Source organism: Hyla sarda, chromosome 1 (genome assembly GCF_029499605.1).
Source record: "Hyla sarda isolate aHylSar1 chromosome 1, aHylSar1.hap1, whole genome shotgun sequence".
Classification (NCBI taxonomy): domain Eukaryota; kingdom Metazoa; phylum Chordata; class Amphibia; order Anura; family Hylidae; genus Hyla; species Hyla sarda.
In genome coordinates this window covers 612,203,886-612,219,904 of record NC_079189.1, presented here as the reverse complement: position 1 = coordinate 612,219,904, position 16,019 = coordinate 612,203,886, and the positions used below count along the sequence as shown (strand labels likewise).

General features: G+C 45.1%; 2 protein-coding genes across 2 annotated transcripts in view; both read left to right on the top strand.

The window, feature by feature from the left end:
• The window catches only part of LOC130306275 (zinc finger protein 268-like), a 189,915-nt gene that overhangs the window by 89,062 nt on the left and 84,834 nt on the right, over window positions 1–16,019 (top strand). The gene's annotated exons all lie outside the window — the stretch shown is intronic.
• Window positions 7,709–16,019, top strand: part of LOC130298779 (oocyte zinc finger protein XlCOF6-like) — a 45,668-nt gene continuing 37,357 nt past the window's right edge. The window contains exons 1-5 of the mRNA XM_056551365.1: window positions 7,709–8,272; window positions 8,837–9,016; window positions 13,439–13,565; window positions 13,649–13,716; window positions 13,883–13,973. Coding sequence (XP_056407340.1) covers window positions 8,195–8,272; window positions 8,837–9,016; window positions 13,439–13,565; window positions 13,649–13,716; window positions 13,883–13,973 — 544 coding nt within the window. The 5' untranslated portion in view covers window positions 7,709–8,194. The remainder of the gene's footprint in view (window positions 8,273–8,836; window positions 9,017–13,438; window positions 13,566–13,648; window positions 13,717–13,882; window positions 13,974–16,019) is intronic.

Below are 16,019 nucleotides of genomic sequence, written 5' to 3'. Positions count from 1 at the left end.
CCGGAAACACGACCATGGCCTGCTCAGCGGTCCTGCCATAGCCATGTCCCCAGAGCAACCGCAGCACGCGCACCGCCCGACCCATCCGTGTGCGTCAGAATGGACAACAACCTAGCATCATTATAACCACCTGAACCCCAAATGCTGTTAAACACTCTTAAACATACCTACCAGTCTAGAATGACGACAGGACTTGTAGCAAGTACTCTTGCACCTGTGAAGTACAAATGACATGACAACCCCTTACCAATAGATATTACCCCTATAACATTGTGACAACTGCGGCTCAATGATTAAACAGCATCTTGGTGCAAATGCTGCGCTTGTTTCCGAAATCCCCGTCGTAACGTCTGTGGTGTGAAAACCCCCGCGGCACTGCCGAGCCCACCGCCCCCCCTCCCCCTGTATCGTGATCACTATTTCAATACCCCACTCTAGTAAACATGGATCCCACGAATCCACCGCATATGTGGATTGACTCTCGGTCGGCGGAAGCCCTTGCAGCGGACTATGTGCTTTGACAGGTGCCGGGACCCGGCACTTACCCGATCTTCTCGTTAGAGTCTGGAGACTTACACCGCCCGCTCGCTGTGCGCCGCTGTCAGAACCGGAAGTCCCTGATTGGTGACGTCACCTTCCTCCGACGTCCACCAACGCTGTACAACGAACGCCCCGGCTGCAGAGAGGCCGGGCGTTAAATACCCCTGGCCCCTCCCACAAATTCAGCCGATAGGCTTCCCACATACAGCTCTACTGTGTACACATACAGCTCAGCTACATGCACATTACACATATACAGCTCTACTGTGTACACATACAGCTCAGCTACATGTACATTACACACAGCTCTACTGTGTACACATACAGCTCAGCTACATGCACATTACACATATACAGCTCTACTGTGTACACATACAGCTCAGCTACATGCACATTACACATATACAGCTCTACTGTGTACACATACAGCTCAGCTACATGTACATTACACATATACAGCTCTACTGTGTACACATACAGCTCAGCTACATGCACACTACACATATACAGCTCTACTGTGTACACAAACAGCTCAGCTACATGTACATTACACATATACAGCTCTACTGTGTACACATACAGCTCAGCTACATGCACATTACACATATACAGCTCTACTGTGTACACATACAGCTCAGCTACATGCACATTACACATATACAGCTCTACTGTGTACACATACAGCTCAGCTACATGTACATTACACATATACAGCTCTACTGTGTACACATACAGCTCAGCTACATGCACACTACACATATACAGCTCTACTGTGTACACATACAGCTCAGCTACATGTACATTACACATATACAGCTCTACTGTGTACACGTACAGCTCAGCTACATGCACATTACACATATACAGCTCTACTGTGTACACGTACAGCTCAGCTACATGCACATTACACATATACAGCTCGACTGTGTACACATACAGCTCAGCTACATGCACATTACACATATACAGCTCTACTGTGTACACATACAGCTCAGCTACATGTACTTTACACATATACAGCTCTACTGTGTACACATACAGCTCAGCTACATGTACATTACACATATACAGCTCTACTGTGTACACATACAGCTCAGCTACATGTACATTACACATATACAGCTCTACTGTGTACACATACAGCTCAGCTACATGCACATTACACATATACAGCTCTACTGTGTACACATACAGCTCAGCTACATGCACATTACACATATACAGCTCTACTGTGTACACATACAGCTCAGCTACATGTACATTACACATATACAGCTCTACTGTGTACACATACAGCTCAGCTACATGCACACTACACATATACAGCTCTACTGTGTACACATACAGCTCAGCTACATGCACACTACACATATACAGCTCTACTGTGTACACATACAGCTCAGCTACATGTACATTACACATATACAGCTCTACTGTGTACACATACAGCTCAGCTACATGCACATTACACACAGCTCTACTGTGTACACGTACAGCTCAGCTACATGCACATTACACATATACAGCTCTACTGTGTACACATACAGCTCAGCTACATGCACATTACACATATACAGCTCTACTGTGTACACATACAGCTCAGCTACATGTACATTACACATATACAGCTCTACTGTGTACACATACAGCTCAGCTACATGTACATTACACATATACAGCTCTACTGTGTACACATACAGCTCAGCTACATGTACATTACACATATACAGCTCTACTGTGTACACATACAGCTCAGCTACATGTACATTACACATATACAGCTCTACTGTGTACACATACAGCTCAGCTACATGCACATTACACATATACAGCTCTACTGTGTACATATACAGCTTAGCTACATGTACATTACACATATACAGCACTACTGTGTACACATACAGCTCAGCTACATGCACATTACACATATACAGCTCTACTGTGTACACATACAGCTCAGCTACATGTACATTACATATATACAGCTCAGCTACATGCACATTACACATATACAGCTCTACTGTGTACACATACAGCTCAGCTACATGTACATTACATATATACAGCTCAGCTACATGTACATTACACATATACAGCTCTACTGTGTACACATACAGCTCAGCTACATGTACATTACACATATACAGCTCTACTGTGTACACATACAGCTCAGCTACATGTACATTACATATATACAGCTCAGCTACATGCACATTACACATATACAGCTCTACTGTGTACACATACAGCTCAGCTACATGTACATTACACATATACAGCTCTACTGTGTACACATACAGCTCAGCTACATGCACATTACACATATACAGCTCTACTGTGTACACATACAGCTCAGCTACATGCACATTACACATATACAGCTCTACTGTGTACACATACAGCTCAGCTACATGCACATTACACATATACAGCTCTACTGTGTACACATACAGCTCAGCTACATGCACATTACACACAGCTCTACTGTGTACACATACAGCTCAGCTACATGTACATTACACCTATACAGCTCTACTGTGTACACATACAGCTCAGCTACATGCACATTACACATATACAGCTCAGCTACATGCACATTACACATATACAGCTCTACTGTGTACACATACAGCTCAGCTACATGTACATTACACATATACAGCTCTACTGTGTACACATACAGCTCAGCTACATGCACATTACACATATACAGCTCTTCTGTGTACACATACAGCTCAGCTACATGTACATTACACATATACAGCTCTACTGTGTACACATACAGCTCAGCTACATGTACATTACACATATACAGCTCTACTGTGTACACATACAGCTCAGCTACATGTACATTACACATATACAGCTCTACTGTGTACACATACAGCTCAGCTACATGTACATTACACATATACAGCTCTACTGTGTACACATACAGCTCAGCTACATGCACATTACACATATACAGCTCTACTGTGTACACATACAGCTCAGCTACATGTACATTACACATATATAGCTCTACTGTGTACACATACAGCTCAGCTACATGTACATTACACATATACAGCTCTACTGTGTACACATACAGCTCAGCTACATGCACATTACACATATACAGCTCTACTGTGTACACATACAGCTCAGCTACATGTACATTACACATATACAGCTCTACTGTGTACACATACAGCTCAGCTACATGTACATTACACATATACAGCTCAGCTACATGTACATTACACATATACAGCTCTACTGTGTACACATACAGCTCAGCTACATGTACATTACACATATACAGCTCTACTGTGTACACATACAGCTCAGCTACATGTACATTACACATATACAGCTCTACTGTGTACACATACAGCTCAGCTACATGCACATTACACATATACAGCTCTACTGTGTACACATACAGCTCAGCTACATGTACATTACACATATACAGCTCTACTGTGTACACATACAGCTCAGCTACATGCACATTACACATATACAGCTCTACTGTGTACACATACAGCTCAGCTACATGCACATTACACATATACAGCTCTACTGTGTACACATACAGCTCAGCTACATGTACATTACACATATACAGCTCTACTGTGTACACATACAGCTCAGCTACATGCACACTACACATATACAGCTCTACTGTGTACACATACAGCTCAGCTACATGCACACTACACATATACAGCTCTACTGTGTACACATACAGCTCAGCTACATGTACATTACACATATACAGCTCTACTGTGTACACATACAGCTCAGCTACATGCACATTACACACAGCTCTACTGTGTACACGTACAGCTCAGCTACATGCACATTACACATATACAGCTCTACTGTGTACACATACAGCTCAGCTACATGCACATTACACATATACAGCTCTACTGTGTACACATACAGCTCAGCTACATGTACATTACACATATACAGCTCTACTGTGTACACATACAGCTCAGCTACATGTACATTACACATATACAGCTCTACTGTGTACACATACAGCTCAGCTACATGTACATTACACATATACAGCTCTACTGTGTACACATACAGCTCAGCTACATGTACATTACACATATACAGCTCTACTGTGTACACATACAGCTCAGCTACATGCACATTACACATATACAGCTCTACTGTGTACATATACAGCTTAGCTACATGTACATTACACATATACAGCACTACTGTGTACACATACAGCTCAGCTACATGCACATTACACATATACAGCTCTACTGTGTACACATACAGCTCAGCTACATGTACATTACATATATACAGCTCAGCTACATGCACATTACACATATACAGCTCTACTGTGTACACATACAGCTCAGCTACATGTACATTACATATATACAGCTCAGCTACATGTACATTACACATATACAGCTCTACTGTGTACACATACAGCTCAGCTACATGTACATTACACATATACAGCTCTACTGTGTACACATACAGCTCAGCTACATGTACATTACATATATACAGCTCAGCTACATGCACATTACACATATACAGCTCTACTGTGTACACATACAGCTCAGCTACATGTACATTACACATATACAGCTCTACTGTGTACACATACAGCTCAGCTACATGCACATTATACATATACAGCTCTACTGTGTACACATACAGCTCAGCTACATGCACATTACACATATACAGCTCTACTGTGTACACATACAGCTCAGCTACATGCACATTACACATATACAGCTCTACTGTGTACACATACAGCTCAGCTACATGCACATTACACACAGCTCTACTGTGTACACATACAGCTCAGCTACATGCACATTACACATATACAGCTCAGCTACATGCACATTACACATATACAGCTCTACTGTGTACACATACAGCTCAGCTACATGTACATTACACATATACAGCTCTACTGTGTACACATACAGCTCAGCTACATGCACATTACACATATACAGCTCTTCTGTGTACACATACAGCTCAGCTACATGTACATTACACATATACAGCTCTACTGTGTACACATACAGCTCAGCTGCATGTACATTACACATATACAGCTCTACTGTGTACACATACAGCTCAGCTACATGTACATTACACATATACAGCTCTACTGTGTACACATACAGCTCAGCTACATGTACATTACACATATACAGCTCTACTGTGTACACATACAGCTCAGCTACATGTACATTACACATATACAGCTCTACTGTGCACACATACAGCTCAGCTACATGTACATTACACATATACAGCTCTACTGTGTACACATACAGCTCAGCTACATGTACATTACACATATACAGCTCTACTGTGTACACATACAGCTCAGCTACATGTACATTACACATATACAGCTCTACTGTGTACACATACAGCTCAGCTACATGTACATTACACATATACAGCTCTACTGTGTACACATACAGCTCAGCTACATGTACATTACACATATACAGCTCTACTGTGTACACATACAGCTCAGCTACATGTACATTACACATATACAGCTCTACTGTGTACACATACAGCTCAGCTACATGCACATTACACATATACAGCTCTACTGTGTACACATACAGCTCAGCTACATGTACATTACACATATACAGCTCTACTGTGTACACATACAGCTCAGCTACATGTACATTACACATATACAGCTCTACTGTGTACACATACAGCTCAGCTACATGTACATTACACATATATAGCTCTACTGTGTACACATACAGCTCAGCTACATGTACATTACACATATACAGCTCTACTGTGTACACATACAGCTCAGCTACATGCACATTACACATATACAGCTCTACTGTGTACACATACAGCTCAGCTACATGTACATTACACATATACAGCTCTACTGTGTACACATACAGCTCAGCTACATGTACATTACACATATACAGCTCAGCTACATGTACATTACACATATACAGCTCTACTGTGTACACATACAGCTCAGCTACATGTACATTACACATATACAGCTCTACTGTGTACACATACAGCTCAGCTACATGTACATTACACATATACAGCTCTACTGTGTACACATACAGCTCAGCTACATGCACATTACACATATACAGCTCTACTGTGTACACATACAGCTCAGCTACATGTACATTACACATATACAGCTCTACTGTGTACACATACAGCTCAGCTACATGCACATTACACATATACAGCTCTACTGTGTACACATACAGCTCAGCTACATGTACATTACACATATACAGCACTACTGTGTACACATACAGCTCAGCTACATGCACATTACACATATACAGCTCTGCTGTGTACACATACAGCTCAGCTACATGTACATTACACATATACAGCTCTACTGTGTACACATACAGCTCAGCTACATGCACATTACAGATATACAGCTCTACTGTGTACACATACAGCTCAGCTACATGCACATTACACATATACAGCTCTACTGTGTACACATACAGCTCAGCTACATGCACATTACACATATACAGCTCTACTGTGTACACATACAGCTCAGCTACATGTACATTACACATATACAGCTCTACTGTGTACACATACAGCTCAGCTACATGCACATTACACATATACAGCTCTACTGTGTACACATACAGCTCAGCTACATGTACATTACACATATACAGCTCTACTGTGTACACATATACAGCTCAGCTACATGTACATTACACATATACAGCTCTGCTGTGTACACATACAGCTCAGCTACATGCACATTACACATATACAGCTCTACTGTGTACACATATACAGCTCAGCTACATGTACATTACACATATACAGCTCTACTGTGTACACATACAGCTCAGCTACATGCACATTACACATATACAGCTCTACTGTGTACACATACAGCTCAGCTACATGTACATTACACATATACAGCTCTACTGTGTACACATACAGCTCAGCTACATGTACATTACACATATACAGCTCTACTGTGTACACATACAGCTCAGCTACATGTACATTACACATATACAGCTCTACTGTGTACACATACAGCTCAGCTACATGCACATTACACACAGCTCTGCTGCAGACATATATAACACACACATACACAGCTCTGCACCACGCACATCACACACACACAGCTCTGCTGCATACACATAACTTCAGCTCATCCAGCAGCGATCACAACCAGCACAGCAGAGTCCTGCATACACTGAGCAGATGAGCCTAGAGCAGCAGCCCCTGATCATGTGACTCCTCCTCCTCCATGTGACTGATCACATGACGGTGACATCATCGCAGGTCCTGTAAGCACACGGCTCCTGTACAGTCTGCAGGTGGAGGTATATACGGTTGTGGTGACATCAGGAGCGCTGGGGGAGGGGACATTACTATTAACCCCTTCAGGTCACAAGGTTTTATGACTTAAGGAAGAAGATCACAAGATCCAGAACTTTCTGTGTATTTGTCTCTTTCTCCGTCTGTTGTTGTTGTTTCTATTTGCAGCCGCCATTTCTCATCGTCTCCTCTTCTTCCCTTCAGGTTTCTCCAATCCAGGATCCTCTGCTGATATCTTCTATATAAGAGAATTCTCCTGGATGACCCATCAACCATGGAGAGAGACAGGAACAAGATGGCCGACAGGATCGTAAACCTCACCCTACAGATACTCTTCCGGCTTACTGGAGAGGTGAGGGATTCTGGGAGTGATGTCACATGACCTCATTCTTATCTATGTAATAACAGATGGATATGACTAGAGAGGTGAGGGATTCTGGGAGTGATGTCACATGACCTCATTCTTATCTATGTAATAACAGATGGACATGACTGGAGAGGTGAGGGATTCTGGGAGTGATGTCACATGACCTCATTCTTATCTATGTAATAACAGATGGATATGACTGGAGAGGTGAGGGATTCTGGGAGTGATGTCACATGACCTCATTCTTATCTATGTAATAACAGATGGATATGACTGGAGAGGTGAGGGATTCTGGGAGTGATGTCACATGACCTCATTCTTATCTATGTTATAACAGATATGACGGGAGAGGTGAGGGATTCTGGGAGTGATGTCACATGACCTCATTCTTATCTATGTTATAACAGATATGACTGGAGAGGTGAGGGATTCTGGGAGTGATATCACATGACCTCATTCTTATCTATGTAATAACAGATGGATATGACTGGAGAAGTGAGGGATTCTGGGAATGTATGTAGTGATATTAATGTGTCTCTCCATACACAGGATTACACAGTAGTGAAGAAGTCCTCTAGTGGGCGCTGTCGGGCCCCTGTGTGTGAAGGATGGGGAAAAACCCTGAGCCCAATCCCGGGGCCCCCACCTCACTCCCTGATACATGAGGAAATGGATGAACAGAAGATCCGAGAACTCATCAACAAGATGATGGAGCTGCTGACTGGAGAGGTGACCCTGCTGGGACATTATACAGTAATGGAGGGGTCTGGTGATGACTGGAGAGGTGACACTGCTGGGACATTATACAGTAATGGAGGGGTCTGGTGATGACTGGAGAGGTGACACTGCTGGGACATTATACAGTAATGGAGGGGTCTGGTGATGACTGGAGAGGTGACACTGCTGGGAATGCTGGGACATTATACAGTAATGGAGGGGTCTGGTGATGACTGGAGAGGTGACACTGCTGGGACATTATACAGTAATGGAGGGGTCTGGTGATGACTGGAGAGGTGACACTGCTGGGACATTATACAGTAATGGAGGGGTCTGGTGATGACTAGAGAGGTGACACTGCTGGGACATTATACAGTAATGGAGGGGTCTGGTGATGACTGGAGAGGTGACACTGCTGGGACATTATACAGTAATGGAGGGATCTGGTGATGACTGGAGAGGTGACCCTGCTGGGACATTATACAGTAATGGAGGGGTCTGGTGATGACTGGAGAGGTGACACTGCTGGGACATTATACAGTAATGGAGGGGTCTGGTGATGACTGGAGAGGTGACCCTGCTGGGACATTATACAGTAATGGAGGGGTCTGGTGATGACTGGAGAGGTGACACTGCTGGGACATTATACAGTAATGGAGGGGTCTGGTGATGGCTGGAGATGTGACACTGCTGGGAATGCTGGGACATTATACAGTAATGGAGGGGTCTGGTGATGACTGGAGAGGTGACACTACTCGGAATGCTGGGACATTATACAGTAATGGAGGGGTCTGGTGATGGCTGGAGAGGTGACACTGCTGGGAATGCTGGGACATTATACAGTAATGGAGGGGTCTGGTGATGACTGGAGAGGTGACCCTGCTGGGACATTATACAGTAATGGAGGGGGTCTGGTGATGACTGGAGAGGTGACACTGCTGGGACATTATACAGTAATGGAGGGGTCTGGTGATGACTGGAGAGGTGACACTGCTGGGACATTATACAGTAATGGAGGGGTCTGGTGATGACTGGAGAGGTGACCCTGCTGGGACATTATACAGTAATGGAGGGGTCTGGTGATGACTGGAGAGGTGACCCTGCTGTGACATTATACAGTAATGGAGGGGTCTGGTGATGACTGGAGAGGTGACACTGCTGGGACATTATACAGTAATGGAGGGGTCTGGTGGTGACTGGAGAGGTGACACTGCTGGGACATTATACAGTAATGGAGGGGTCTGGTGATGACTGGAGAGGTGACACTGCTGGGACATTATACAGTAATGGAGGGGTCTGGTGATGACTGGAGAGGTGACACTGCTGGGACATTATACAGTAATGGAGGGGTCTGGTGATGACTGGAGAGGTGACACTGCTGGGACATTATACAGTAATGGAGGGGTCTGGTGATGACTGGAGAGGTGACACTGCTGGGAATGCTGGGACATTATACAGTAATGGAGGGGTCTGGTGATGACTGGAGAGGTGACACTGCTGGGACATTATACAGTAATGGAGGGGTCTGGTGATGACTGGAGAGGTGACACTGCTGGGAATGCTGGGACATTATACAGTAATGGAGGGGTCTGGTGATGACTGGAGAGGTGACACTGCTGGGACATTATACAGTAATGGAGGGGTCTGGTGATGACTGGAGAGGTGACACTGCTGGGACATTATACAGTAATGGAGGGGTCTGGTGATGACTGGAGAGGTGACACTGCTGGGACATTATACAGTAATGGAGGGGTCTGGTGATGACTGGAGAGGTGACACTGCTGGGACATTATACAGTAATGGAGGGGTCTGGTGATGACTGGAGAGGTGACACTGCTGGGACATTATACAGTAATGGAGGGGTCTGGTGATGACTGGAGAGGTGACACTGCTAGGAATGCTGGGACATTATACAGTAATGGAGGGGTCTGGTGATGACTGGAGAGGTGACACTGCTGGGACATTATACAGTAATGGAGGGTCTGGTGATGACTGGAGAGGTGACCCTGCTGGGACATTATACAGTAATGGAGGGGTCTGGTGATGACTGGAGAGGTGACACTGCTGGGACATAATACAGTAATGGAGGGGTCTGGTGACGACTGGAGAGGTGACACTGCTGGGACATTATACAGTAATGGAGGGGTCTGGTGATGACTGGAGAGGTGACACTGCTGGGACATTATACAGTAATGGAGGGGTCTGGTGATGACTGGAGAGGTGACACTGCTGGGACATTATACAGTAATGGAGGGGTCTGGTGATGACTGGAGAGGTGACACTGCTGGGAATGCTGGGACATTATACAGTAATGGAGGGGTCTGGTGATGACTGGAGAGGTGACACTGCTGGGACATTATACAGTAATGGAGGGGTCTGGTGATGACTGGAGAGGTGACACTGCTGGGACATTATACAGTAATGGAGGGGTCTGGTGATGACTGGAGAGGTGACACTGCTGTGACATTATACAGTAATGGAGAGGTCTGGTGATGACTGGAGAGGTGACACTGCTGGGACATTATACAGTAATGGAGGGGTCTGGTGATGACTGGAGAGGTGACACTGCTGGGACATTATACAGTAATGGAGGGGTCTGGTGATGACTGGAGAGGTGACACTGCTGGGACATTATACAGTAATGGAGGGGTCTGGTGATGACTGGAGAGGTGACACTGCTGGGAATGCTGGGACATTATACAGTAATGGAGGGGTCTGGTGATGACTGGAGAGGTGACACTGCTGGGACATTATACAGTAATGGAGGGGTCTGGTGATGACTGGAGAGGTGACACTGCTGGGACATTATACAGTAATGGAGGGGTCTGGTGATGACTGGAGAGGTGACACTGCTGGGAATGCTGTGACATTATACAGTAATGGAGAGGTCTGGTGATGACTGGAGAGGTGACACTGCTGGGACATTATACAGTAATGGAGGGGTCTGGTGATGACTGGAGAGGTGACACTGCTGGGACATTATACAGTAATGGAGGGGTCTGGTGATGACTGGAGAGGTGACACTGCTGGGACATTATACAGTAATGGAGGGGTCTGGTGATGACTGGAGAGGTGACACTGCTGGGACATTATACAGTAATGGAGGGGTCTGGTGATGACTGGAGAGGTGACACTGCTGGGACATTATACAGTAATGGAGGGGTCTGGTGATGACTGGAGAGGTGACACTGCTGGGAATGCTGGGACATTATACAGTAATGGAGGGGTCTGGTGTTGACTGGAGAGGTGACACTGCTGGGACATTATACAGTAATGGAGGGGTCTGGTGATGACTGGAGAGGTGACACTGCTGGGACATTATACAGTAATGGAGGGGTCTGGTGATGACTGGAGAGGTGACACTGCTGGGACATTATACAGTAATGGAGGGGTCTGGTGATGACTGGAGAGGTGACACTGCTGTGACATTATACAGTAATGGAGAGGTCTGGTGATGACTGGAGAGGTGACACTGCTGGGAATGCTGGGACATTATACAGTAATGGAGGGGTCTGGTGATGACTGGAGAGGTGACACTGCTGGGACATTATACAGTAATGGAGGGGTCTGGTGATGACTGGAGAGGTGACACTGCTGGGACATTATACAGTAATGGAGGGGTCTGGTGATGACTGGAGAGGTGACACTGCTGGGAATGCTGGGACATTATACAGTAATGGAGGGGTCTGGTGATGACTGGAGAGGTGACTCTGCTGTGACATTATACAGTAATGGAGGGGTCTGGTGATGACTGGAGAGGTGACACTGCTGGGAATGCTGGGACATTATACAGTAATGGAGGGGTCTGGTGATGACTGGAGAGGTGACACTGCTGGGACATTATACAGTAATGGAGGGGTCTGGTGATGACTGGAGAGGTGACACTGCTGGGACATTATACAGTAATGGAGGGGTCTGGTGATGACTGGAGAGGTGACACTGCTGGGACATTATACAGTAATGGAGGGGTCTGGTGATGACTGGAGAGGTGACACTGCTGGGAATGCTGGGACATTATACAGTAATGGAGGGGTCTGGTGATGACTGGAGAGGTGACACTGCTGGGAATGCTGGGACATTATACAGTAATGGAGGGGTCTGGTGATGACTGGAGAGGTGACACTGCTGGGAATGCTGGGACATTATACAGTAATGGAGGGTCTGGTGATGACTGGAGAGGTGACACTGCTGGGACATTATACAGTAATGGAGGGGTCTGGTGATGACTGGAGAGGTGACACTGCTGGGACATTATACAGTAATGGAGGGGTCTGGTGATGACTGGAGAGGTGACACTGCTGGGAATGCTGGGACATTATACAGTAATGGAGGGGTCTGGTGATGACTGGAGAGGTGACACTGCTGGGAATGCTGGGACATTATACAGTAACACCACTGGAGGGGTCGGGTGATGACTGTATCATTATGTGTCAGGTTCCTATAAGGTGTCAGGACGTGGCGGTCTATTTCTCCAGGGAGGAGTGGGAGTATGTAGAAGGACACAAGGATCAGTACAAGGATCAGGTGATGATGGAGGATCAGCAGCCCCTCACATCACCAGGTAATAGACATGACTATATACACACGTCCTATCATTATTTGTATGTAAAGAATGAATTCAGTCTCTGTATGTGTTCCCTACAGTCAGATCCAGTAAGAGAACAGCACCAGAGAGGTGTCCCCGTCCTCTTCTTCCACAGGATCAGGATCAGGTAGATGGAGATATTCCCTATGATCTGTAGAAGGGCTGTGAAGCTCTTGTGGTCAGTCCCCTCACCCTCCATGACTCCTCATCTCCTGCTCATCTATAACATCCCACGTGACTTCTCCTACTGTCTGATGACTTTTACAATATTTCTTCCACATCTTATGAATCAGGGAGAAGATCGGAACAATATTAATGCTCCAGAAACAGATGTGAGCGGTGATGAGCAGTATAAGGAGGACATTCCTACAGGAAACCTCTCAGGTGATTAGTAACCACTAAATGTAGAGAACAATCTCAAATTCTACTGAGTCGCCGGCTGCAGTAATTTTGTGTAGAATTATTTTATCTCTGTCCTGTACTGCGTAGAAACAGAAGCGATGGTCCCGATCAGCCCGAATGAGCTGCCGGGAGTGTATATTTGTTACTTTAGATGCGGCGTTCAACTTTGAACGCCGCGTCTAAAGGGTTAATAGCGCGCGGCATCGCGATCATTGCTGCGCGCTATTAGCCACGGGTCCCGGCCGTTGTTAGAGTCCGGGCCTGACCCGCGGTGTGGCCCCATGTTATAGAAATGGAGTGGTCTGAGGGCGTATAGGTACGCCCTCTGTCCCCAAAGAGTTAAACCTTGGATGTACACAGACCCTAGAAGACCCTATCAGGGAGATGTAGTGAGAATTCTCCTCCTCCAACAGGGGCCGTCAGGGCACTTGCCTTAAAAAGGTTGACCCCTGCCTCAAACTACCCCTTGGACTCACCCTAGAAATCCCTTAATATAGAACACTCGTGCACTAGTATAGCTCGACACTTTTCCGCTACTTTGTTGGGTTCCTCAGGGGTTAAAGGGGTATTCCAGGATCTTTGTTTATTTGACTATGCTACAGGGGCAGTGTAGTTCATAATATAGTGTCTCTACCTGTGTGTGACGGTGGTCTCGCAATTCTTTTATTATCGGCCCGGTATTTATTTTTAACAGAATACAAAATGACTCAGGTCTCGGCATAGAGACATGACATCACTAGTCAGGTGATCAGGGGGAGCCTATCCTGCTTCAACTTTGCAACAGCTGTAGGCCCCCAGTTAGAAAACACTGTGTTTCAATGGGTGGGGTGGCTGATGTGTGGGAGGAAGGAAAGTGACCTTATACTTTCAAGTATAGAACTTTGGGATGTGTAGTTTTGAGAACAAAATACAACAGGAAATACCCAGTTCTGGCAGGTAAGTAGTAAAATCACTGTATGATGGATAACCCCTTTAACCAGGCAGAAAACCAGAGCCCATGGATCGGTTAAAATGATCCAATATAGAACAGAATGTCGTATTCCAGACAGCAAAATACAATCATTAATAATCTCAGGGTACATTAATATAAATTACCAAGGGTGAAGACAATAAATAAACACTCAATACACCCAAAGTTCAGGGTAGACATCTACAGCCCCAGTGGCGGGCGGAGCAGCTACCAGCAGATGTGCACAGATAGATTTATCCTAGAAGGTAATCGTTAGGCGGAATCTCCGGGCAGAAAATTTCCGCCCGGAGATTCCGAGTGCGGCCAGCGCCGACTGAATCAGTCGGCGCTAGGACCATGCGGACACTGCACTCTCCAATAGACTGCAATGTGTTCCGCAAGTATTTCTGCCTGAAGAAAGAGCAACACCATTCTTCAGGTGGAAATTTGAAAGCAGTTTTTCCGTTAACAAATTCCGAAGTGTGAATTTGTGACCGGAAATCCATTCACTACACTATACATTTTAGTAAGCGGAATTTCTGTCTGCAATTTCAGAGCGGCATTGCAGGCGTAAATTCCGTAGTGTTAATCTAGCCTTAGTGTGTGAGTGTGCATAAAGTGTGAGCGTGTGTGCGTGTGTGTGTGAATATAGTGTGTGTGCATGTAGTGTGTGTGTGTATATAGTGTGAGTGTGTGTGCATGTAGTGTGTGTGTGTATATAGTGTGAGTGTGTGTGTATATAGTGTGAGTGTATATAGTGTGTGTGTGTGTATATAGTGTGAGTGTGTGTGTGTGTATATAGTGTGAGTGTGTGTGTGTGTGTGTGTATATAGTGTGAGTGTGTGTGAATATAGTGTGTGTGTGTATATAGTGTGTGTGTATATAGTGTGAGTGTGTGTGAATATAGTGTGTGTGTGTGTGTATATAGTGTGTGTGTATATAGTGTGAGTGTGTGTGAATATAGTGTGTGTGTGTGTGTGTATATAGTGTGAGTGTGTGTGTGTGTGTGTATATAGTGTGAGTGTGTGTGAATATAGTGTGTGTGTGTGTATATAGTGTGAGTGTGTGTGTGTGTGTGT